Below are 25,188 nucleotides of genomic sequence, written 5' to 3'. Positions count from 1 at the left end.
CCCACCACCTCCCTCACTTCCGAAGATGTGAACGGGTTTAAGTGTTTCCACTTGACTATGATTATGAGTAGAGGCTAGAAAGCAAGCCGAGACCCTGTGGAACTGAGCTCTGTGTTTCCATCTTGAGCTCTCTGCTTATGCTCCTCGGTGGGGTATGACTGAGGAGCACTTTTCTCACCAATTCCCAGGAGCTTCTGGAACTTTCGAGGCAGTGGTTATGTGCCTTTCCGTTGAGTCACGGGAGTGAACCACTGCCAGCACGTGCTGATTGGCACTTTGTACGCAGAATGCCCCCCCCCCCCCGCTTGGCTTGAGGCCGCAGCTGAGATGGAAGGCTAGGAAGTGTTCTCATTGCAGAGGCGAGTCTGAATCCTCCTTGCGAAACTAGAGGCAGAAAACCAGCTGAGTCATTGATGAGCGTGGCTGTAATTACTTTTATTTGTATCTAATTGTTGCCGTATTTAAATGGCAGTAATGAGCCCAATGGAATAACCCAGCCTAACAGCCTTTTCAAAATAACATCCGATGAAGTCTCAATGCGCTCCAAGAAGACTCCTGCCCTGCTGGCCTGCTTGACATTGGGATTGCATTTTAAACCTTTAAATTTGACGTTGCACACTGAGAAACGAAAGTGCCAGGTAGTCCAGAACAGAGATAATGTGTAAGGATGAAGGTTATCCCTTCCCCGACCCAGAGGCCAAGGGGTGAGAATCCATCCACGGGAAGAAAGCAGGTGTGAGCTTTGCCGCAGGGAGGCCACCGCTGAGGGAACCGCTTTCAGGCCTGGTCTCAGGCCCCACTGGGAGCCTCTCAGAGCTGCCTCCCCAGTCGTGGGCGGGCCTGTGGCTCCCGAGGCAGAAGCAAAACTGCTGGCCCTGCCCCAGCGCTTCCCTCGTGGAGGCCGGAATAAATCCAGCCTCGGGGAGGAGGTGGGAAGGAGGTGATACCCCTCCTGCCTCAGCAAAGGCTCCTGGCTCGGAGGTGGTCATCGCCCCAAATTAGGATAAAGTGCCGTGCTGAGAACAGGCAAAGTAGAAAGCGATTGAAAAGGAAGGTGGAAATACCATAGCCCCTGAGGCCCCGCCACAAACGTGGGTTCCAGCCTTCCCTCCTTCCAGGGCTCCAGAGCCTTGCCCTGCGCTGTGTTGTGTTCTCGTGGCAGCTGCACTGCAGGGGAGTGACCACCACTCTCCGCGGCACCACAGGAGGAAAGTGGTCACTGTGGCGTTGGTCTCCGTGGGCTGCGGCACCCGAGGAGTCACCTCCTCCAGGTCCGAGACCTCCCCAAGCCCTCCAGCAGCAGTGCCTGCCGACCCCACGGCCGGGCGTGCTCCCAGGGTTTCCCGCATCTGCACTCGGGGTGCGCACCTGTGCCCCACTGCTCAGATGAGGCTGAGCGTGCTCGCGGCAAGTTAGAGACTGGAGCAGCCGATGTGGAGTCGGGATTTGCAGCCCCCCCAGAGCCCACCCCCTGACCTGCTCGGCCTCTCCGTTGGGGCAGGGGCTTCTTATGCTGTACTTCCTCTTGGGGGCTGGGAAGAGTGCACAGAAGGAGCTTAGTAAACGAACCGGGGCAGGAAGGAGTGAATCCAGCTGGTGGTGTTGACTGGTTTACGGAGCCGCCCTCTCGGTGACCAGCACTGCCAGGGGGTGCCGGCTGTGAGGCTTCTGAAGGCCGCACCTTTTCTGTCTTGCAGAGGTCCAGCACCCCATCCTCACCCACGGGCACGTCATCGTCAGACTCAGGTGGGCATCACATCGGCTGGGGGGAGCAGCAGGGCCAGTGGCTGCGCAGGAGAAGGCTGGACGGGGCCATCAACAGAGTCCCCGTGGGATTTTACCAGAAGGTGTGGCAGATCCTTCAGAAGGTGAGCTTGGCCACTGTGCTGCATTCCATAGGCACTGGTGCTGAGGCGTGCTGGCACCTACAGGTAGCAGGCGGCTGCAGAACAGGCGCATAAGCCCCAACCTTAGGTAGCTCACGGCCTAGAGCAGGGTTTCTCCCCCCTCGGCACCATTGACATTTGGGGCTGGGTAATTCTCACTTCCGGGGCTGCCCTGTGCATTGTGGGATGTTAAGCGACATCCCTGGTCTCTACCCGCTAGATGCTGGTAGCACCCCCCCCCCAGTGTGACAACCAAAATGTCCCCAGACATTGCCGAGTGTCCTCCGGGAGGCAAATTGCCACTGGTTGAGAAACACTGGCTGGAAACCCAACAAGATAGATAAGGTGGCAGCCCAGGTTGTGGGGGGCCACCTTTGACGTAATTTAGGAACGCAGAAAAGTCGGAAGGTAGGCAAGAACCAGAGAAGGCAGGGAAAGCTCTGGATGAAACGCCGTAACCCGGCTGACCCAGAACAGCCGCAGGAGCCACGCCCCTTGGTCCCTGCCCCCGCCTCCTGTCTCGCTCCCTCATCAGCCTCAGAGCGTCCCGGTGTCTCCCTGGGCCCCACCAGAGGGACTGTCTGCCTCCATTAGAAGCTTCTGTGCAAACCAAGAACCACAGGCAGGACCGAGTTTTTCCCTAAACCATTTTTGTTAGCTCATTTCACAGTAGAAGAGGCGAGGAGAGAAGAGGCATCCCTAAGACCCCGTACTGCAGCCCCTTTCGGCTGCGTTATGTCCCCTGTGAGGTCCTCCTCGTGGAGCTGGGCATGGAGAGGTCAGAGGGGTCCCTGTCCTCACAGCTGAACTCCGGTCCCCACGTGGGGGCAGGGCCCGAAGAGGCCTCTTGTCAGGAGGAAGGAGCGTTTGCTGCCGCTGCATCCTCAGCCCACCTGGGACGGAGGCGGTGCAGCTGCTGTCTCCAGGGCACAGGGAGTCAGGAGGCAGCCTGTGAGCCCAGAACTGTTCCTGGGGCCGGGCTTCCACCGGCTTCATACCAAGATGCTTTTATTATGAAAAAGCATTTTGTATTGAGCCAGCGCTGGTTATTTATATACACGGGTGTGCGTGTGCGTGCATGTGCTCTAGTCTTTTGTGATTGGTGCTTATTATAGAAATCTCAAAAATAGATGCCTGCAAAGGCATAGAAGTATCACTTCGCCAGCAGGAAACATGCACATCTCCCTTTATCTGGCACCAAAGGGGGCCTCTCAGCCGCCAGGGCCGGGTTGCCAAGTGAAACTCGGAGCTCCCACAGAGGAGGACCCGGCAGCTCCCTGGGGCGTTGTTCGGGTGAGATCTGAACGATGCCTGCTGGTTCCATCGAAAAACACAGCCTGTGGGCAGTGAGAACAAGCCCTCTAAAAATAACTCCGACAGTCTGGCGTGTGCCAGTCCTCGTGCTGGCTTCCAGGGCAGAGCGACTTGAGCGTGTGCGCGCCGTTTTTAATCACGTTCTGGAATCTGACTGAAATGTGAAATGCGTGTTCTGCCTCCAGTGTCACGGTCTGTCCATCGACGGTTATGTGCTCCCATCCTCGACGACGCGAGAGGTAGGATGGGAAAAACCCAAACGCCGTGAGTTTTCACTAAGTGCTTTATTTCTTGGACTCTGACCACTCGCCCTTCTTTCAAGCTTGTTACATACAGGGCATTTGTAGATCCGATCTTTCTAGACACTTAACCCTCAAGTTTTGCAAAGTTTTTTTTCCCACATTTGTTGCATCATCTTTTCTCTTTCCCCTCAGAAAGAGTATGTCTGGACTGTCGACATCTTCAGATTTGTTTCTGAAAACTCTCTTAAGAGAAGAGCAAAGTTGCTCGCCATGCTTATGGGACCCACGGCAGAGAACAGTCATCTTCCCTGGTTTCTTTCCCCCATTCATTCTTTTAAAAAATTGATCTTTTAGTTTTTACACCACCCAAGGCACCATGCCGTGCACCACAAGGAATAATGAAGAAAGAGAAATAAGAAACGGCCCTGCCCCTGGAAGTCGCAGTCCAGCGGGATAGGTGACTAATGCTAGGACCAGGCTGACTGATGCCCAGGGCAGAGCTCTCAGCTTCCTGCCCCAGAGGATTCCTGTGGGCAGAATTAGCAAAGTGGCCGGAGAGGAGGCAGCGTTTACGCTGAGCCACTGGGTGCTGTGGGCAGCGTGGGTGACAGGACTGTGTCTGTGCTCGCTTCACTCGTGACCCCCTGCTGGTCCCTTTGGCAGATGACCCCACAGGAGATCAAGTTTGCTGTCCACGTTGAGTCGGTGCTGAACCGAGTGCCGCAGCCTGAGTACCGGCAGCTGCTGGTGGAGGCCATCATGGTGCTGACGCTGCTCTCGGACACGGAGATGAACAGCATTGGGGGCATCATCCATGTGGACCAGATCGTGCACACGGCCAACCAGCTGTTCCTGCAGGACCAGGTGGGTGTGCCCAGAGCCAAGGTGGGGACGCGGCAGCGCAGCCGGCTTGGCTGGCATTTATCTCTGTCGAGGCTGGAGATCCTGTGACCAACAGGAAATATTCTTGAACAAAGATAATGTCATCACAGATGGTGGGAAAATGTCAACCATTTGGTTTGAAAATGGCACAGTGGCCACTGGGAGATCTAAAGCCCTTTGGAGATGGACAGGCCCATTTCAGCATAGGTTCTAGTGCCAGCACCAGCCTCGCGACATGTCTGGCCCCAAGTAAACCAGCCACTTAGCCTGCACCAAAGTCGAGCTAGAAGAAGCCGTCCTCCCATCCTAGAATCAGTGATGTGCTGCCAACTCGGGCGGGTGGGGACACGGTGCCCAGAGCAGAGGCCATCTGTCCCCCCGTTAGGCCGGTAGCGCCAGCTCTGCTCACGTGTTGCCTCTGCCCTTTCCTGCTGCAGATGTCGATCGGTGCCACGGACACGCTGGAGAAGGACCAAGCCACGGGCATTTGCCACTTCTTTTACGACAGTGCTCCCAGCGGGGCTTACGGGACAATGACCTACCTAACGAAGGCGGTGGCTTCTCACCTGCAGGAATTGCTGCCCAATTCAGGCTGCCACATGCAGTAGGGCCTCGGCGCTCTGAGCCCAAGATCCCCTGTGCTGTCACAAAAGCATTTCCCATCAGCAGCCCTGGCAGGGAGGAGGCGGCAGTAACACACCTGAAAGCAGTATACGTCCAAGCCGCAGAATCCTGTGCCCGCCCCCGAGGAGCGCCCTGGGATCATCTTCTTACATTCATTTTGCTGGGAAGTTTGTCACAGCATCTGGTCTCCTGGAGTCTGAGGAGGTATCGGAAGTTGGTCTCCTCTTGTGAGTGCAGAGTGAAGTGAGAAGGCAGCTTAAACTGGCTTTCGCAGAGTTGCCGAACAGGCTCAATGAGCTGGTGATACATCTTCCAGATGAAAAGATCCTTCCAGCAGCTGCGGACCTTGACCAGGGGCACATCTTAACGGTACAGTCTGTCTGTGGGTCAAAATGTGTAGCAAATAGAACAACTCATTGTGCAGAGGTGTGGTTGTCTCGTGCCTTGCTTTCCTCCTTGGCTTGTTGCTGTCTTACTGGCAGCTACCTTTGCGTGACGGTTCTCCTTCACCAACATTTAGAAAATTGCTCCCACTTGACTTTGGCTCATGGTCTTCAAGGATTTTATCTTGGCCACCCGTGAGTTAGGGATTTCTCCTGCCTTATGAAAATATCCCACATCATCTTCCAGAATCTAACCAAAAAGAAGCAAGGCAGAGGAGAAGCCAACCCTTCTTCTAGCTGGGCCAACTGTTGTTTTGGGGCTGGCATGGGCAGGGAGTCCCTCTGGAAGGCCTGTGCCCCCGCCCCCGTCGTGGGGTGGCGGCCGGCAGGGAGCGGCACGCCCACCGTGTTCTGGGGGAGCCACGTGCTGAGTCTGCAGCACCAGACGCCACAGAAGTGCGTGCCGTGCTCCCTCTTCAATGCTTCCCTCTGCGGCAGGGCCAGGCTGGGGCCTCAAGCCCTTCTCACAGCAGCACTTTTGCCTTAAGGCTCTCAGGTGGGGTGTAGCTGGAGGCCTTGCTTGCAGAGGCGTGAGGACAAATCCTGATGCGGCAGGGCCTCGCCAGTCTTTCCTTGCCAAGGTCCTGATGGATGGAGTTTCTCTCCAGGTGTCTTACGGGGATGGGGGGTGGGCATGACACACAACAGGGAAAACCGTTTCTGTGGATAATGGACTCTGAAGGACAGTCACCTGGTGGCCTCGTGGTGCGCTCTGGCTGGTTGAGGGTGACGGCTTAGATTGGTGATGACTCTGCCTCTGAAATGGAAACTTGGCCATTGGATCTTTGCGTGGAAGTTTGCGTGAAGGTGGAGAAAGCCGATGCTCAGGCTGCTTTGAGAGGACAGCAAGGTGCCCAGTGCCCCCCAGAGTCAGGATGCGGCACTGACCAGTATTCTTGAAGCAGAGGCAAGGCAGGGAGGGTTCCTGCTAAAGAGCCTCGCTTCAGTCCAAGCCAAACACTTTGTAGTTGCCCCTGGGGGAGAGAGTCTGGAACACGAGTCTTGGCTCACTTACCCGCTCGGTGGTGCACAGGCGCTGTCTACACGGGACATCAGTGCCTTGGCTTCATATTTGTTTGAAACCATAATATTTTCCTTGCTGAGGTACAGAGTAGTTACATAAAGAAAAGTGCCCAGGGGCTTCCCTGGTGGCGCAGTGGTTGAGAGTCCGCCTGCCGATGCAGGGGACACGGGTTCGTGCCCCGGTCCGGGAAGATCCCACGTGCCGCGGAGCGGCTGGGCCCGTGAGCCATGGCCGCTGAGCCTGCGGGTCCGGAGCCGGTGCTCCGCAACGGGAGAGGCCACAGCAGTGAGAGGCCCGTGTACCGCTAAAGAAGAAAAAAAGAACAGTGCCCAAAATCTCTCTCAATTTCTGCTCCAGTGGACTCCCACATCCCCTCCCCTTCCTATTACTGTCGGTATGTCAAACCTTTCTCCTCAGATTACTAGATGGTTCCTTCTGTCATTCATCGGCACGTGTGAGATGCTCTGTCTGTGACTCGGTGCTCAAGGCCCTCAGCCTGCGCAGGAAAGCCAGTGTGAACAGATGACCAGGCTTTAGCGTGGTGGGGGGGGTGTGAGGGAGCTGGACGAGGGCTGGGCTGAGAAGGTAGGGACGGCCCAGAGCCCTGCCATCAGCATGGCAGATCCCGGAGACAGTGTGGGTGGCCTGGCGCCGTGCCCCGAGCCCCCCGCAGTGCCCGGAGCCTTCCTGCTTGTGCCCCGTCTTCCCTTGGAAGCCAGTTTGCTCTCATTTGCCTCGGCGGGTCCAGGGGGGTCACAGCCACCCACGTTTCATAGTCGCGTTTTCATGGCCTTTATTTCTGGTGTCTTTAAGACATGCTTGACATAAACAAGACTCATGTCATTCACCAGATAGACTCCCTGGTGGATCATTTCAAACACAGATAATGTAAGAAAGGTACAAGCCGCTAAAGGCCCGGTTGCTTCTTGGGCAAAGGCTCGAGAAGAGTTACAGCCCTCCAGAATGAGCCAGGTGCTAATTTAGAACGATCACCTGCCTGTGGATGACGCGCAAAGTCGCAGATGCTGTGTTTGGGCTCACCAACCGAGACGCGGGCGGCCAGGAGAAGAGCCATAATAAGCAATTCAACTGAGCCTTCGATTCACTCTTTTGAAACCTCTTTGAAATGAAATCCTGAAATAGTACCACATTTCCACAGGCACCAAGCTGTCAGCTTCAAAGAAGAACAGCCTTCTGAGGCTTGATCCCTTTCACGAGCAGCTGAGGCCCACACCACCAAGAAGAGGAACAGATGTTCGAGGGGGATGGGAGAGGCGTGTCCTGCCACCATCCTGGCCTCTGCGGATGGGCCCAGGTTTCCATACCAGGAGCCCCTGGCACCTTGGGGCTGGGCAGCAACGAAGACCCCACAGAGCCAAAAATAATAAATAAATACATGCATACATTTTATAGGAAAAAAGAAGAACTTGAATGTTATAGAAAGCAGTTCTGGATTTTGCAGGGCCTTGGGGTTAAAATACTGATGATGATTGTATGGCAGATGTGCAGAAATAAGAGAGCTCTGTTTAAGAGGGTGCAGGGCCACAGAGCATTTTCATTTCATTTCTTGGTAAACCCTTTTCTGCAGCTAAGGAGTAACAAAACTAATCAACTTGAATTCCAGTCACAGGAAGCCAGATATGCCCAGTAGCAACCCAGGCTGGGCTGGGGGAGCCAGGAGGCTGTCCGGTCAAGCCAGCATCTCCCCAGTGGACATCAGTCCGGAGGTCAGAGCCTCTGCAACTCCCCTGAGGTGCAGCGAATAAAAGGAGAGATCGTTACGCAATAGCTGCCTGGATAGAGAGGATATAAATGCTCCTTATGTAAAAAAAGAAAGAAAAAAGACCAGAAGATCAGGAGGCAAGAGAAACAAGTTCGTCAGTTGATGGATGCCATTTATTTCTGGACAAGAAGACAGGTGGCTCGGCCTCCCTTGATGTAAATTACAGCAGAGCATCTCTCAGTTCTGTTGACTTGCGCGGGAGTCTGGCAAATCGCTTTTGTCTTCCCTGCTTCCTTGTCAAAAGGTACAAAAGCCTCCCACCCCCTCCCTTGGCGCCATCATCTTTCAAGGTGACTCTTATGCTTTTGAAGTCCCTGCCATCTGTTCTGTACAGCTCTGCACTTCGCATGTTCCCAGAATGCCTTCTGTTCTCCCGGACTTGGCCACTGATAACTCTGCTTGTGAGGGGAAAGTAAAGACACACTGCCACCTTCTTAGAGCCCAGTGTGCCCTTGTTCCCTCAAAGCCATTTAGGAGAAGCCGTATCCTTAAGTTACCAAGAGAACTCTCTGAGGAACAAGACCCCTGAAACCGCAAGAGAGACTAATTCTCAAACCCAGTGCACACAGTGTTTGATAGTTTGGGAGAGGGAAAAATTCCATCAGAAAACAACTGTGTATGTTTTTAAGGAACATATGTGCAATTTTGGCAAAAATGCCTTCTTAGAAGAACTGGCATCATCGTAACCATTGAACTCTGAAGTCACGTGATTCCTCCCTCTGTCTTGTTGCAGTATGTCAGCTATTCTGAAAAATGAATTGCTCAAGAAGGCACTTACTGGGGGCCTATTACAGTATTACCCAGGCGTCACTCTGCCCACAGAATACGGACCAGCGTGGCGGGATGAAGAAACGCCTGTCGTTTGAGAACACCTCTAAGGAGGCACGTTGTCCAGCGTCCCATGGAAGCATTCCTAGCACCGCTCCACGAGGACAGCCATGCGTCGGCCCTCAATCCTGAGTGTTTTTGACCTGTCTCAGCGGGGTGGCCGCCAGATGCCTCCAGCTGGTGGGCTAAGGGTGTGGCCCCGAGCTACTTCTGAAATGGGCACGGGGCAATGGTTACGCCTTCCAGTTTTCCTTTTTGAAAGACCTTTCCAGATACAAGCCCAGGATAGACTTGCCAAGGAGAATTCATAGTCACTGGCTCTATTCTCTCACGGCCTCTGTGTCACCTTTCACCGCTGTGTTAGTTGCAAATTACAGACAGCAACTCTAGCTGGGTAGGAAACACGTTTCTTAAAGGATATTGGATAAGTCACATGATCACTAGACTTGGCGACTCCCCAGCCAAGAACAAGGCCCCAGGTCACCGGGCTCACGCCCTGGAGCTTACACCACAGATGCCCCCAACGCTGACCAATGTCACGAGGACCACCGCCTCCTCTCTTTCAGAAACTATTTTAAATGTAGAGGCTGCCACCTGTCAACAGAGTAGGTTTCATATAGTCACTAGCCGTCAAGTCAGACTCCGGCAGGTGTGTTCCATCAGCTGGGGCGGGGCTGTCAGCTGAGAGGGAGGTTGGAAAAGCCAGCATCTGAGACTTCCTCCTCCTCGAGCGGCGGCGGGGCTGGCTTCATAACATGGGGGACCACCCCCCCAGACCCAGGAAGGGCGTTCCGATGCTGAGCATCTAAAACTAAGCGTCCACCACAGCCAGGACCCCTGGCTTGTATTCCTGTCCAGAGACGCAGGACATGTGCTCTCCTGGGGTCTGCCCTTTGGCGAGGCTTGGTCAGTGGGAGTGAAGAGGGTGTGCACAGCAGGCGGCCAGTGCCCCCTCTGGGCTCAAGCTGGACCAATCACAGCTTCTCTCTGCCTGTAGAAATGTTTCTAAGTCATAGGGGCTGGGTCGCTGCTGCTACCCGGACTGCACAGCAGACCACCTCCTGCCACTCAGCTTCCAAGGAGCTGTTGCAAAGCTACCGGCATACCAGCCCAGCCCTGGTAGCCTTTTCCTGGACCCTCTGAGTGACAGCCCATCTGGGACAAGACGCAAATGATTGTCTCATCTTTCCTTCTAAGTCTTTAGCCAGCTGGGGGATTTAAAAATAAAGAGTTGGAACTGATTCGAAGTGTAAGCCTGTGTCCTGACAGTGTGAATAAATTCCCCCAGCTGTCACCGAGGTTCCATCCCTGAATTCTCACAGGCGTCCGAGCCACTGTCTCCTGAGCTCCAGAGAGCCCAGCCGCGGAGGCGAGTCGGCCTCTGGCGCTCCCCTCCCTCCCTCCCTCCCTCCGTGGCAGCTCCCCCGAAGTGCTCTCCCCCTCATTAACCACAGAGCTCCATCTGGAGTGAAAAACGGCCCAGCAGGCGCCGAGGCGGTCTCTGTGCCGGAGATGAAGCCGGGCTTGGCGGCCCCGGCGGTGCAGAGCACTGGAGCCTGAGTTGACCTTGCAGCCCGAGTCTCCAGAAAGGTCTCTGGGCTTTTCATCCCCTAAAGCAGCGAGCTGACATGTGCTACGGTGATCACACACACACACACACACACACACACGCTTCTGTCCCCAGGTCCCCTGAGACCAGAGATGGCTTTTGTGCCGTCAGCACACATTTCTGCGGCTGGCGCTGTGCTCAGCAGGCTGGGACACAGCGGCGCACGCCTACTAAAGGCAAGAGACAGAATAAGCAGGTCAACCGTGGGAGGGGGATCAAATCAAGAGCCCAGAGCAAAGGGTCCACTCTGAGCACGGGGCCAGTGGGGAATCTGCAGAGTAAACTCACCAGCCCTCCACCAGGACCACTCTGTTTTCTCGACAATGACGACACAGGAAGAAGAAGAAAGGGCAGCCCCAAACCCTCCCCTGGGTGCGATGGGCCTCCCTCCCCGAGCAGGTCACGGATGAGTAAGATACCCACCTGCAAAACGTTCTGGGTGACGGGGCAGGAGCTTCTCAAGAATGTACTGGACCTCGGCCTACAGCTGTCCGAACCCAGCGCGGGGGAGGGGGGTGGGGGGTGGGGTGCAGGGGAGGGCACGGGGCCAAGCCCATCTCCCTGTCTCCAGGTAACTCGGCCAAGAGGGCTGAGAAGCCAACCCCCAAGTCCTCCTTCCTCTCCTGGCCCAGATCGTAAACGAATGAGCAATTAGATGCATAATGTGTTGGGATGACAAGAGGCTGGACAAGATTAAAGCAGACGAAGAGGGCAGGGAGGCCTGGGGGCAGCGGGGACTGTCATATGGGATGAGTAGACAAGACCCCTGATAAGGCAGGATTTGATCAGAGACCTGGAGGAAGTGAGGGCCTGAACTTAGGGGAAACTAAGGGGGAAAATGCGCCAGATCGAGGGAACAACCAGTGCAAAGGCCCCGAGGCAGGAATGCACCTAACATGTCTTTGGAACAGGAAGGAGGCCAGAGGGTGCAGACTGCTACCATCAAGGGGAGGAGTGTAGACCTTGGCTTTTGCCCCAAATCACTGGGGGGTTTGGGACAGAGGAATGCCAACCCTTCCAGAGATCGGCTCCACAGGGACGCAGGGGCAGAGGAGAGAAGGGTTCATTTCGCAGCAGGTTTGGAGAGACTGTGTCTCTGGGAGGGTGAGACGAAAGGGGCAAGTGCCCAAGGTGATTTAACTTCCTTCCACCCCACTTGAGAAGCAGACAAGCTCCTCCTGGAGCTGGAAAATGGAGGTGATCGAATGACTGAATGACGGAGGAAAACTATTCCTGTTCCCTTCCTCAACCCTCCTCTCCCTCTCAGGCCTAAAACCCCGTGTCGTCCTTAGATCATTTTCAAGCAAACATACACACGCGTGCACCCAGCCATCGGCCGGCCACCGCCTGCCACACTTCCTGTGCCGGGGCTGCAAGTCCTGTGCAGAGCAAGGGGCCGCAAAGGGAACAGTGGCTGCACTTGGTCCCCAGGGCTCCGCCCAGGCTTGCAGTCTCCTGCTGTCCCCACCCCTGAAGAAGTTTCTCCCCGTCCCCAACCCAGGGGACATCAGACCTCTTCTCTGCCATCCACAAGAGCCCAGCTGCCTTTCAAGTCGGGCCTCAGAAAGCACGAGGAAGAATGGGGTGGCTGAGGCCTTCTAGGCTCTAAAGGCTTCACATTCTGCAAGCCATTCAAAGGCTGCTTCCTCTGCACTTTAAATAGCTGCGCTGTGCTGAGTTTTAAATTTGACACATTTCTTTTTCTGAAGCTAAAAAAGGCACAATGGAGAAAGCAAGCAAGCAAGAAATGTAGTGAGTCATCGGGAGGAAGAGAGCTGCTCCCGCTTGGAGGCCGTGGTCAGGGGAATGGTGGTGGGAATAGGTGAGGCCAACAGGATTGGCTCTGAGTCCTCTCGGGAATAGGCGAGACTCTGGCGGGTCTTAAGAGCTGGTAAGCCCCAGGTATGTTGGAAAGATAGAGGAAGGCGGCAGACATTTAAACTGAACATCTGGTCGAGTAGCACATCCCTCAGACATTGGAAAAGAACACACTTTCACCCCCGTACATTTGCTTAGTTAGATGACCATTCTTAGCACCAGGATTTTACAGATGGGGAAACGGAGGCTCAAAAGGCTTGTGAATTTCATAAATTCTCCTGCGTTAGATCAGGACTAAAGCCTGTGTTTCAAGACTCCATGTTTACCTAGATCTGGGCAAAGAATATCGCATTTCATTTACAAATTTACCTCAGAAGACAGCCTCTCATTTTCTTGGATTACACAAGACTTGGACGGCAGATACGGAGACAGCTATTGCAGGGGATGCATTCCAGCCTACTTAAGAACCAGACGCGCCGTACAGGCAGGCGCCAGGCCTCGGGTGGGCACAGAGCTCGGGGCTAGACTAACAGTGCTCCGAGCGTGGCCCTCAGCCGGCCCCTAGGTGGCCCTTAGCTCCCCAGCTAAAGCCGGGAGGCCATGTCCTGCTCCACTTTCTCTAAGGGTCCATTTCAATTGAGAAGAAATGTGGTTAGTGCTTTGGAAACTGCAAAGCTCTTAACCAGAGTGTCTGTTTTAATGTGGGCCCTGCCACCCTAGAGACCTTGACCAGATGGTGAGCCTCTGACAAAATTGGAAGCGAGGCAGAGGCAGCGGCTGCCTTAAGGCATCGAACCTGGCTTTGACCGCTTCCGGGGCCCCCAGCCCTTTCTCCCCCAGGCACTCTGGGGTCAGCCGGGCAAGCAGTCAGATCCCCACATTGCTGCTGGGAGCTTGGCACCCTTGGATTGTACATAGTCTCTTGGTGCCTCAGTTTTCTCCTCTGTGAGATGGGATGGGGATTATATAAACCGTCCTCACTGGAGGTTCCAGAGATTAACAGGATAATGTGTGTAATAATCATCATCATAATGTATATAAACTAATGTCATGATAACGCGTGTAAGCCACTGGCACGTGGCAAAGGCTAAGTAGACAGCGGCTGTAGTCACCTTCCCCCACGGCGCCGCCCACCTAGGTCTGCAGACTCCAATCTCCATGGGAGGCAGCCCAGGTGCTTTTGAGTGTGGGCTGTGGATCCAGACAGGCTGCTTTTTAGCTGCATACCCGTGGACAGCAAGTCCTTCCTCTGAGCCGCGCTTCCTCGTTTGTCAAGAGGGGATAATCAGAACTCTCCATTTAAGGATTTGGAGGACGATTAAAAATTAGATAATGGGAGTGAAAAATTGTTTAAAAGAAGGTCCGTCAGTACTGCAACCTGGCAAAGCTTGGGTTAAGCCCAATTCAGGTGTTAGTTATACTCTAGAGAGGCCAAGGTCACTGCCCTCTTCTCCGCCCTGAGCAGGGCTCTCTGCTGTGGACCAAGGACAAAGCAGGGCAGACAGAGGCAGGGGATGGCACTTTGGGGAGAAGGAGCAAAGAGTTTCAAAGCCCTATCTTCATCTTCAACCTCTGAATTCCTTCTTCCTCTTGGAACTTGTCATCAAGGGCCTGGCGTGACAAGAGAGGGCTGGAGCCTCCTCCCTTCCTTGGGAGAAGTATTGCTGCTCTCGGAGAAGAGAGCATCTGGGATGGGCGCAGGCCAGGCAGCAGCTGAGGGGCAGAGCCAGGGAGCCAGCAGGACATGGCGTTGCTTTGCTGAGACCACAAGAGCTGCCTTGCTTGGGAGTGGTTCAGAGCACCGCCCTGAGCTGGTGCCTGCCTGCCTGGGGTCCAACTCCGCTGTGAAGTGGGGCCTGTGATAGCACCTCCATCTCATATGATTGTTACAAGGATTAAATGTATTAATTCTTAAGGTGCTTGGATATCACTTGGTACCACAGTAAGTGCTAAGTAAATGTTTGTTTGAATTTTTTTGAAAAAATTAGATAGAATAAAACTCCTGGAACCTAGCAAACATTCAATGAATTCCTGTTTAAAAACAGCCCCCAAATGCCTTCTCTCCCCGACTGTCCTCACTCCAGCCAGTCTTCTGTTTCCTCTGAGAGACTCATGTTGCTGAAGTATTAGAGGAAAGAAACCTTGATGGTCATTGGCCATTCCCAGCCTTTTCAGGGGTGTTTGCCTTTCATAAGTCATGTTTTAGCCTCAGTGAAAGCAATAACTTGAAAGCAATCTCAGCCTCTGAGCTAGACAGTATGATGGGGAGCTAAAGGGGAAAGGAGATGGGACAGTAAAAGGCCCTCAACCCCCTCCCGTCATGTTTTTTGCTTAAGTATGGGATGGCACCGCCCGAGGCCATGGCGGGGGGGTGGGGGTGGGGGGGGGCACACGTGCTCTGAAGACCTGTCTCTTCCCAGAACTCTAAAAGGCAGGATGATACTAGTGGATAGATTCTTCAGTAATCTCTCAGGATACTTTCAGCTGTACATCATAGGCTACCCAGCTATCAGTGGCTTAAACAATAAAGATAATCATCATCTCATTTAACAAGGAGTCTGGAGCCAGGAGGTTGCAGGGTTGGTTCAGTGGCTCAGTAATGTCATGAATGATCCATACGCTTCCCATCTTCCTTCTCTATCATCCTCAGAATGTGTTGTTTCCTTCTCTCATGGTTGCAAGACAGCTGCCACAGCACCAAGCATCACACACTTAAAAGACAACCAGAAAGGGAGGGGCAGGGCTTTCTTCTTGAGTCTCTCTCTCTCCCTCTTTCTCCCTCAACCCATTCCAGGCAGGGAAATCTTCCCCAGAAACACTCTAATAGATTTTCCCATAATTCTGATTGGCCAGAACTGAGTCACATGCCTGTTTTAGACTAATCATTGGCAAAGACAATAAGGATTAACAGGAGAGTTTTAGAGCTACCATAGTTTTGAATATACAACTATTTGTGGCCCTGGGGGAAGGAGCCACCTTCTGAGACATCACCTGTCAAATACCTGACACAAAGTTGGGGTCCTGTTAACAAGGAAGGGGAGGGATGGCTGCTGGATGGGCAACCTGGAGCTTATCCTGAACACTTAACCCCCTGGGTCATTGTCTTGGCCTCTTTCATGTTTCTTGAAATTTCCTGTGCCTTGTCCAGGGCCCTTTGCAGCTGTAGGAAAGGTGTTGCTCACTAAATACTTCGGGCGCTTCTACTTGTTGCCATAACTGTAACCACCTCCCCCTGCCTTCCGACCTTCCTACATGGTGGATTAAAGCAGAGAAACATAGACAAGATGAGACAAGCCACAATGTAGGTGAAGGTGTTAGAAAAAAGCTACAAGAGAATCATGATTAAATGTTCCAGACTCACCAGTTAAAAGACAAATGTCAGCAAATTAGGTTAATATGGAGAGATATGTACTGCTTATAAGCATACAGACATGAAAGGTTGAAAGGAAAAGGATGAAAGAGGACATGTCAGGCAAATGTTAACCAAAAGAGAGCTGGTATCACTGTGTTCATGTCAGGTAAAATAGACTTCAGGACAGAAAGCAGTATTAAGGATGAAAAAGGTGACTATGTGATGATAAAAAAGCAAATTCACCAAGAAGAGATTTCCATTTTAAACATATATGTACCCAACAAAATAACTCCAAAATATATGAAGGAACCATTGATAGAACTACAAGAAGAAACCAATGAATCCATTTTCCTAGTGAGAGATTTCAACATATATCTTGACTACTAACAAGTTAGGCAGAACAAAATATCATCAAGGACGTAGAAGACCTGAATGACACAATTAACCTTGATCGAATGGACAGATAGACAAGTCAACGCAACATTTTGAGAATACACTCTGGGTTCTCCATGCACACGTGTAACAGTAAAATTTTGATTATATACTAAGCCATAAAGAAAAAAATTTTTTTACAAAGAGCAAAGCTGGAGGAATCACACTCCCTGACTTAAGACTATACTCAAAACTACAGTCATCAAAACAGTATGATACTGGCACAAAAACGGACACATAGGTCAATGGAACAGAATAGAAAGCCCAGAAATAAACCTACACACCTATAGTCGATTAATCTAGGACAAAGGAGGCAAGAATATACAGTGCAGAAAAGACAGTCTCTTCAAAAAGTGGTGTTGGGAAAACTGGACAGCATCATGTAAAAGAAAGAAATTCAAACATTTTCTCACACCATGTACAAAAATGCACTCAAAGTGTATTAAAGACCTAAATGTAAGACCAGAAACCATAAAACTCCTAGAAGAAAACAGAGAACACTCTGACATAAATTGTTTCAGTATCTTTTTGGATCTGTCTCCTAAGGCAAAAGAAACAAAAGCAAAAACAAATAAATGGGACCTAATTAAACTTAAAAGCTTTTGCACAGCAAGTGAAACCATCAACAAAATAAGACAACCTACTGAATGAGAGAAAACATTTGCAAATGATATGACCAGTAAGAGGTTAATATCCAAAATATAGAAACAGCTCATACAACTGAATATCAGAAAAACAACCCAATCAAAAAATGGGCAGAAGGTCTGAATAGACATTTTTCCAAGGAAGACATACAGGTGGCCAAAAGGCACATGAAAAGATGCTCAGCATCCCTCATCATCAGAGAAATAGAAATCAAAACCACAATGAGATATCACTTCACACCTGCGAGAATGGCCATCATCAAAAAGAACACAAATACAGGGAACTCTACTCAATACTCTGTAATAACCTATATGGGAAAAGAATCTGAAAAAGAATAGATATATGTATATGTATAACTGAATCACTTTGCCATATACCTGAAACTAACACAACATCGTAAATCAACTATACTCCAATATAAAATTAAAAGAAAACACACAAATAACAAATGTTGGTGAGGATATGGAGAAAAGGGACCCCTGGTACACTGTTGATGGACAGGTTAAGTTGGTGCAGCCACTGTGGAAACCAGTATAGATGTTCCTCAAAATAACTAAAAATAGAACCACCCTATGATCCTGGTCATGTGGTCCCCACCCCATCCCATGCCCCATCCCACTCCTGGGTATATATCCAAAGAAAATGAAACATTAATTCAAAAAGATACATGTACCCCAACGTTCACAGAAGCATTATTTACAATTGCCAAGATATGGAAGCAACCTAAGTGTCCGTCAACAGATGAATGGATAAGAAGGTGTGGTATATGTATACACAATGGAATACTTCTCAGCCATAAAAAGAATGAAATTCTGCCGTTTGCAACAACATGGATGGACATAGAGAGCATTATGCTCAGTGAAATAAGTCAGACAGAGACAAATACTCTGTTATCACTTATATATGGAATCTAAAAAATAAAATGTATATTAAAAAAAAACCAAACACTCACAACTATAGAGAAGAAATTAGTGGTTACTAGTGGGGAGAGGGAAGGGGGAGGGACAGATGGGGTAAGGAATTAAGAAGCACCAACTACTACATATAAAAATAAATAAGCTACAGGGATATATTGTACAGCACAGGAAATATAGCCAATATTTTATAATAACTATAAATGGACTATATTCTATAAAAGTATTGAATCACTATGTTGCACACCTGAAACTAATATAATATTGTAAATCAAGTATACTTCAATAAAGAAAGAAATAAGCAGACCACAATCCTTGACCTTTAAAAATGTAAATAACCCCGAGACATTTACAAATGTTTTAAAAATTGCTAAGTAACTCACAGGCTAAAGAGGAATTCACATGAAACTTTTTAAAATCTCCAGAGGTGAATGAAAATGAAACTGGTGCATATCAAATCTTGTGACATACAGAAAAAACAATGCTTTGAGCGAAATTTATAACCTTAAATACTTGTATTAGAAAAGTTGACAACCTCAAGATTGATGAGCTAGGTTTCCACTTTAAGAAATTAGAGAAGGAACAACAAAGATAATAAAATAAGCACAGATCATTGAAATAGAAAACAAAGATACAAAAGAGATCAACAAAGCCTAAGGTGACCTTTTTAGGAAAAGTAACAAAATAGGTAAACCTTCATCAAGTTTGCTCAAGAAAACAGAAGAAACAAAAAGTATTATGAATGAAAAGGGGGACATGACTACAGAAGAACTAGATGTTAATAAAAAGATAATAAAAGAATACTAGCAAATTCAACAATATGGCAGCAATTTTCAAAGTGAGACAAGAAGTGTCGGTGATGCTTGTGGCACACTATTCACGACAGCAAATGCCTGCAAGGGCTTCACCTGTCTGCGGGCGGGAATATCTTCGCCTGGCCAGATTTTCTGAGGGATTCAGAAAGAATGGAGCACTGTGAGATGCAACAACATGGATGAATCTTAGCAATACAGCAGGATGATCAAAAAGATTACAAACAGCATGACACCCTTCTTATAAGATTAAACACACACACACATTTTAGGAACACATACAGATGCATATGAAACCACAGAAAAGCAAGGGAGAGAAGAACAAGGCACACAGCCTTCTTTAACAAGATTCTGTTGGCTGGTGAGACAGGCATGAGATGGGGTAAGGACCATGTGACCAGGCTGAAGTTAGTGTCAGGGTTCTGACTTTTGTTTGGGGTAGTGGGTTTGCATGTGCTTATTGTTAAAAGTAGCAAGCTAAGGATTTCCCTGGTGGCGCAGTGGTTAAGAATGCGCCTGCCAATGCAGGGGACACGGGTTCGAGCCCTCGTCCGGGAAGATCCCACACGCCGTGGAGCACTAAGCCCATGCGCCAGAACTACTGAGCCTGCGTGCCATAACTACTGAATCCTGCGTGCCTAGAGCCCGTGCTCCACAACAAGAGAAGCCACCACAATGAGAGGCCCGCACACCGCAACGAAGAGTAGCCCCCGCTCGCCGCAACTAGAGAAAGCCTGTGCACAGCAACGAAGACCCAAGGCAGCCAAAAATAAATAAATTTATTTAAAAAATTAAAAAAATTAAAATAGCGAGCTAAATAACTAAATAAATAGGAGCAGGCCATGCTGGACCAGTGATGAAGAGTAGGTTGAGTGGAGAAGAGAAAGAGGCAGAAAAGCTATTCAGTTGGCAATCGTCATCATTATTCTTCCCCACAATCTAGGGGACAGACAGAGCTAACACAGCTGAGCGGGGGTCTTCGCCTGGGCCACTGCTGTGGGTCTGCTTCTTAGCTTCCCCCAGCTCAGCCCCGGCAGCTGACACCTCTCGTGCCATGTGGAGGAGACAGGGAGCCAGGGAAAGTGAGCCGCTGTAGGGTGGAACTTAGAACAGCTGAGGTCAGCTCTTCATTCTGACAGGAACCAGCAACCGTTGAGGATTATGTCTTGACCCTCCCTGATACAAAACTAACCAAAGAGGAGAGGACTGCTGAGATGGCACGGTTAGCCTGAAGGCAAAAGGACCAGGTGACAGGCCACAGAGACCTTGGAAACATCATTCAGGTGTCTCTCAAACTCAAGGGCCACTGGCTGCTGCAGGTGCCTGAGGGTGGCGGGTTATGACCTCCTAGAGAGGGTCTCCATCAACCTAGGGCAATTCAGGGGAAAGTAGTGCAGCTGTGAGTACTTAGTGATGGAGAGGGGGAGGGCTGCACCGCTGAGCGGGATGTGGGCGGCCACTGCAGCTTGCCTCTGCCTCGTGTGCCAGGCGCTCGGCTGCATTCTCTTTCACCTGTGCCATCGTGGCCGCACTTACTCTCATTCTGCAGGAGAAACAGAAGCTCCAAATACTCAAGTCATTTTTTCCCCCAGCGTTTCAGAGCCCCTTCTGCTCCTGGCAGAAGGACAGACGGGCAGAAGTTGTGTGACTTCAAAGGCCAGGTAGGGTTGCTAAAGTCACCAAATAAAAGCACAGAATGGCCAGTTAAATTTGAACTCCATGTAAACAGAGTCAATTTTTAGTTCACGCATGTCCCGGCTAATATCTGGGACATGCTTATACTAAAAAACTGTTTGTCATCTGGAATTCAAATTTAACTGGGTGCCCTGTATTTTGTCTGGCAACCCTGAAGCCCGCGGTATCAGGCCGCCCTCTGCCACCATTGGTGACTCAAGAAACAGAGGCCAGGTGGTGTGAATTACGCAGAATGCCAGGCAGTGGAGGCAAATGCACCATGTGCAGCTGAAATGCACACTAATGCTTTCCCGCTTTGCAGGGGAGGGGAGCTACTGGTTTTGTCTGCGATCAAGGATGTAACTGTGGGCTCATCCCCACATGTGTGAAGCGATCCCCTTCCAACGCAGAAGCTCCGGCGCCCGCACGAGCCAGCCGGGAGGCAGCCTCGGTTTCCCTCCACCTCGGCGCGAGGGAGCCCTGACTAAATGCTGTTTCTCCCCCTCCATCCATCACTCCAGACACTCCCGCTCCGATGCTCGTGCATCTCAACTCCAGCCTCTGCACAAAGGGGAAGCCCGAGACGCAGACACCGCACAAAGCTTTGCGGGCTTGGTGGAGGAGGCGCCCTCCTTGCCCACGTCCCCTAGAGAGCCGCCCGCCGCGCCTGATGTAACCAATGGCACCCGCGGCAAACCATTTCCAGTGCCCTCTGCCACTCCCCCCCAGAGGCATTTCAGCTTGTGGAGCACCACGGTAGGGAGGGATGGGGTGTGCTCCGGAGGCTCACCGAGGCAGCCGCGAAGCAAGGCTAAAATTAAATCAGACTGAACATATTGTTCGCGGAAACCTTAGCAGAGCATGAGTCATGGTGGTGAAGTGCATCACACAGCCTCAGAATTCCCATTTATATTAGGTTTATTTGGGGTCTTTATGCTTTGGCTCAGGATCCCTTGCTCCTCTACCCTCCCCCGCCCCGCACTGATTCTCCCTCTTTGGGGGAAAGCCTCAAGCCTATGGTGGCTAAGGGTCCAGCTGGGCAGCCAGGAAGCAGAGCAGGGTGGGCGCCTGGCGGGTACCAAGGGAATCAGCTCACCAGCGCCAGAGGTGGATGCCCCGGGGCCACCAGGAAAGAAAAGGTGGGGAAATCTGGCCATTTCGACGAATGCTAGCATCTCAATTTTTTTTTTTTTAAGTGAAATTCGGTGAGAAGCAAGAGGTTGAAACTCCAGGTTAAAATGAACTTGCCAGGTTCTTGTGCAGTTTTTGGTTAACTCAGCCTCCAGACAGCGCAGCCCAGTGAGCACACACACGCTCACTGCCTCACAGCCGTCTCCACAGACCACTTACCAGCTGCATGACCCGGGGCAACTGGCTTCATCCCTCTGTGTCCATGAAATAGGAGTGATGATAATAATATTTACCTCTAGGGTGGCTGCGACGATTACTGAGTTAATATGCGTGAAGTACTTAGCACTTGGCTCAGAGGAAATGCTAACGTGTGAGCTTTCATCACCATCACCGCCACCACGCCCCCCAGCAGCGGACCCTCGGTGGCACTGCCGGGCACTGGGGGAGCAGGGCCACACGTGCTTTACAGACAGCCACAGGCCAGAGACCTGGCAGAGGTAGGATTCACAGGCTGTGGGAGCCACAGGGCCTTCCCCTGCAACCTGTCCGGTCAAGTTGGTTGCAGGTGGGGAAATGCATGTCACGCACGTTAGCAACCCAGTGCGGCAGAGCCATCTTCTGACTCCCCATCCAGTGCTCTTCCATGTGTTCCCTGAGGGGCCCTGCTGCACTGACACAACTGGAGAGGGAAGCAGGTTTCGCACCTTGGGAGACTTGCAGTGCAGGCAGGTGAAGAGGGACCACCTGCCACTTTGAGCCACACCAGGCTGTGTAGGCAGAGTCCCCACAACCACAAGGCAACCACCCTCATCACTCAGCACACGTTCAGGCTACAGCAAGTTCCAACACTGTCACCTCATTTGGACCCTCACACCAAACGCAGGGGGCTAGTGGCGGGGGGAGCGGGTGCCCTGCTCTGACTGTGGATTCCCTGGGAGCTTTTGAATGAAGAGCTATTTCATCTACTCAGACCCAACATGTAAGTGGCCTCAGGGATCCCCAACTTTTTCCAATGGGGGTCTTTTTACTATCACCCCATGTTCCCTATGCTTTGAAAGATTTTATCTACCATGCTGCAAGTAATAAGTTAATTTTTTCTTCTGTAATTTATTAATTGGAGACCAACATAATGGCCAAATGAAGTTTCTGTGCAAGGGATAAATGCTGTGCCCAAGATGAGGAGCTGGGATTCCTGCCAAAAGCAAAGAAACGGGACATTTTTATTGGCCCAAGATGACTTATCAGAGCTCCATGAACAGTCTCTGGAAGGCTTTATAAAATGACAACATCTCATGGACTCCTGTTAAGATGACTGCCCTCCCAAGAGGTCCAGAGACCCCAGGAGGAGAGCCGTGTACTCTGATGCCAGCATGGCAGTCTAAGCCCCCCAGGATAATGGCTGGGTAAGGACCCAAGGAGGCAGCAGTGTGGAAGAGGAAGGGACCTAATTGCTGATGCTGGGAACAGGGCCTCGAGCCTATGCCCAAGGCAGAGACTACCCACTCTGATAACTTGGGGCCCTCTTCCCTTGGTGACAGCCCCAAAAGCCATAGGGGCCCCCAGAATGGCACCTTTCTAGACCTCTAGACACAGAGCCCAAAGCTCTGCCCCTGTCCTAAGATGCTCAGAGTCTAAGGGAGTGCCTCTCTAGTGGTAAAGACTCATTCTAGAAGGGCAGGAAATCCAGGGCCTTCCTAAGGGTCCTCCTGGAGTACACAGCCAACAGGCCTGCAGTTCTAGCCATACCAAGCCTGTGGAGCCACGCTTCCCACCTGAGATGCTCAGTTCTCACTCATTAGACATGAACATACCTCACAGATGTACCCCAAGAGAGAGGGACAGACCCTGACCCTAAGCTGACTTGAGCATGAGCCATGTTTATTTAGTTACAAATTCTTGGCTTTGTTCTAAATCTCTGGTATTGTGGAAAGACCACTTGGACTAGAGTCAAAGGGACATCATTTTGATTTTCAATTCCATGAATTTATCTCTGCTCCTTTGTCACTTCAAACTCTGTGAAAGGCTTAAAAATAAAACAAAACCTATACAACTTTAGGTTCCATTAGAAGTCGATTTACTCATAGTAGGTATCAATAAGAAGGAAAATGTTTGTTTGTTTGCTTGTTTTTGCGGTACACGGGCCTCTCACTGTTGTGAGAGGCAGGCAGACTCTCAACCACTGCGCCACCAGGGAAGCCCAATAAGGGGGAAAATGTAATGAATGGCAACTTAAACTAGAAAAAATGAATAAAACAACAATTTAATAAATAAACACAGAGCAAGATGAGTAAAGTTAAATTGAGTCTATCGGTCAATTCAGCAAAGTTGATTAAACTGAATTCACCCAATAAAATACAAAGACTGTCAAAGTTAAAAATAAAAATCCAGGGGCTTCCCTGGTGGCACAGTGGTTGGGGGTCCGCCTGCCGATGCAGGGGACACGGGTCCGTGCCCCGGTCCGGGAGGATCCCACATGCCGTGGAGCGGCTGGGCCCGTGAGCCATGGCCACTGAGCCTGCGCGTCCGGAGCCTGTGCTCCGCAACGGGAGAGGCCACAAGAGTGAGAGGCCCACGTACCGCAAAAAATAATAATAATAATAAAATTAAAAAAAAAATCCAGGTGTATGCTGCTTAGAGGAAAAACAAACTGACAAAGACCGAAAATAAGATGCCAAAAAGATATCAGAAAAAATGCCAACAAGAAGAAAGCAGGCTTTCCACCGTCCTTTTACCTCCCTGCTCACCAGCCCCATGCACTTAAAAAGAAGGTCATTGGAGCACACAGTGGAAAAGTGCCTATCTACAACCCAAGGACCCAAGGCTGCGCCGTGCACTTGAGGGATCTCAGTTCCCCAACCAAGGACTCAATCTGGGTCACAGGACTGAAAGCCCGGAATCCTAACCACTAGGCCACCAGGGAACTCCCACTTAATTTCTTGTCTTGAAAGCTCTTAAATTTTAGTAACAATTTCCATGAGTAAGAGAGTAATAAATCACGAGATTGGTTCAAGATGGCAGAGTAGACGGACATGCTCTCACTCCCTCTTCAGAGAACACCAGAATCACAACTAACTGCTGAACAATCATCGACAGGAAGACACTGGAACTCACTGAAAAAGATACCCCACATCCAAAGACAAAGGAGAAGCCACAATGAGACAGTATGAGGGGTGCTATCACAATAAGATCAAATCCCATAACTGCTGGGTGGGTGACTCACAAACTGGAGAACATTTATACCACAGAAGTCCACCCACTGGAGTGAAGGTTCTGAGCCCCACGTCAGACTTCACAATCAGCAGCTCTGGCAATGGGAGGAGGAATTCCTAGAGAATCAGACTTGGAAGGCTAGCGGGATTTGATTGCAGGACTTCGACAGGACTGGGGGAAACAGAAACCCCATTCTTGGAAGGCACACACAAAGTAGTGTGCGCATCGGGACCCAAGGGAAGGAGCAGTGACCCCATAGGAGACTGAACCAGACCTACCTGCTAGTGTTGGAGGGTCTCCTGCAGAGGTGTGGGGTGGCTGTGTCTCACCCTGAGAACAAGGACACTGGCAGCAGGAGTCCTGGGAAGTACTCCTTGGCGTGAGCCCTCCAAGAGTCCGCCCTTAGCCCCACCAAAGAGCCGGGGTAGGCTCCAGTGTTGGGTCGCCTCAGGCCAAACAACCAACAGGGAGGGAAACCAGCACCATCCATCAGCAGACAGGCGGATTAAAGTTTTACTGAGCTCTGCCCACCAAAGCAACAGCCAGCTCTACCCATCACCAGTCC

The 25,188-nt window shown here is 51.0% G+C and overlaps 1 protein-coding gene across 10 annotated transcripts in view; it reads left to right on the top strand.

Moving 5' to 3' along the window:
- PHKA2 (phosphorylase kinase regulatory subunit alpha 2) overlaps positions 1-10,349 on the top strand; it is an 87,325-nt gene extending 76,976 nt beyond the window's left edge. For 7 of the 10 annotated variants that reach the window (XM_079910164.1, XM_079910169.1, XM_079910168.1 and 4 more), the window contains 4 exons: positions 1,698-1,868; positions 3,386-3,439; positions 4,106-4,306; positions 4,762-10,349. In XM_079910164.1, coding sequence (XP_079766290.1) covers positions 1,698-1,868; positions 3,386-3,439; positions 4,106-4,306; positions 4,762-4,932 — 597 coding nt within the window. In that variant the 3' untranslated portion in view covers positions 4,933-10,349. Of the gene's footprint in view, positions 1-1,697; positions 1,869-3,385; positions 3,465-3,634; positions 3,900-4,105; positions 4,307-4,761 lie in introns of those variants that run through there. The other 3 variants (XR_013825662.1, XR_013825663.1, XM_079910170.1) reach the window with 3 other exon arrangements.
- Positions 10,350-25,188: the final 14,839 nt, after the last annotated feature.

The sequence above is a fragment of the Stenella coeruleoalba genome (assembly GCF_951394435.1).
Source record: "Stenella coeruleoalba genome assembly, chromosome: X".
NCBI classification, from domain to species: domain Eukaryota; kingdom Metazoa; phylum Chordata; class Mammalia; order Artiodactyla; family Delphinidae; genus Stenella; species Stenella coeruleoalba.
The sequence above is the reverse complement of the archived record's forward strand: the minus strand, read 5'-3'. Positions and strand labels throughout refer to the sequence as shown.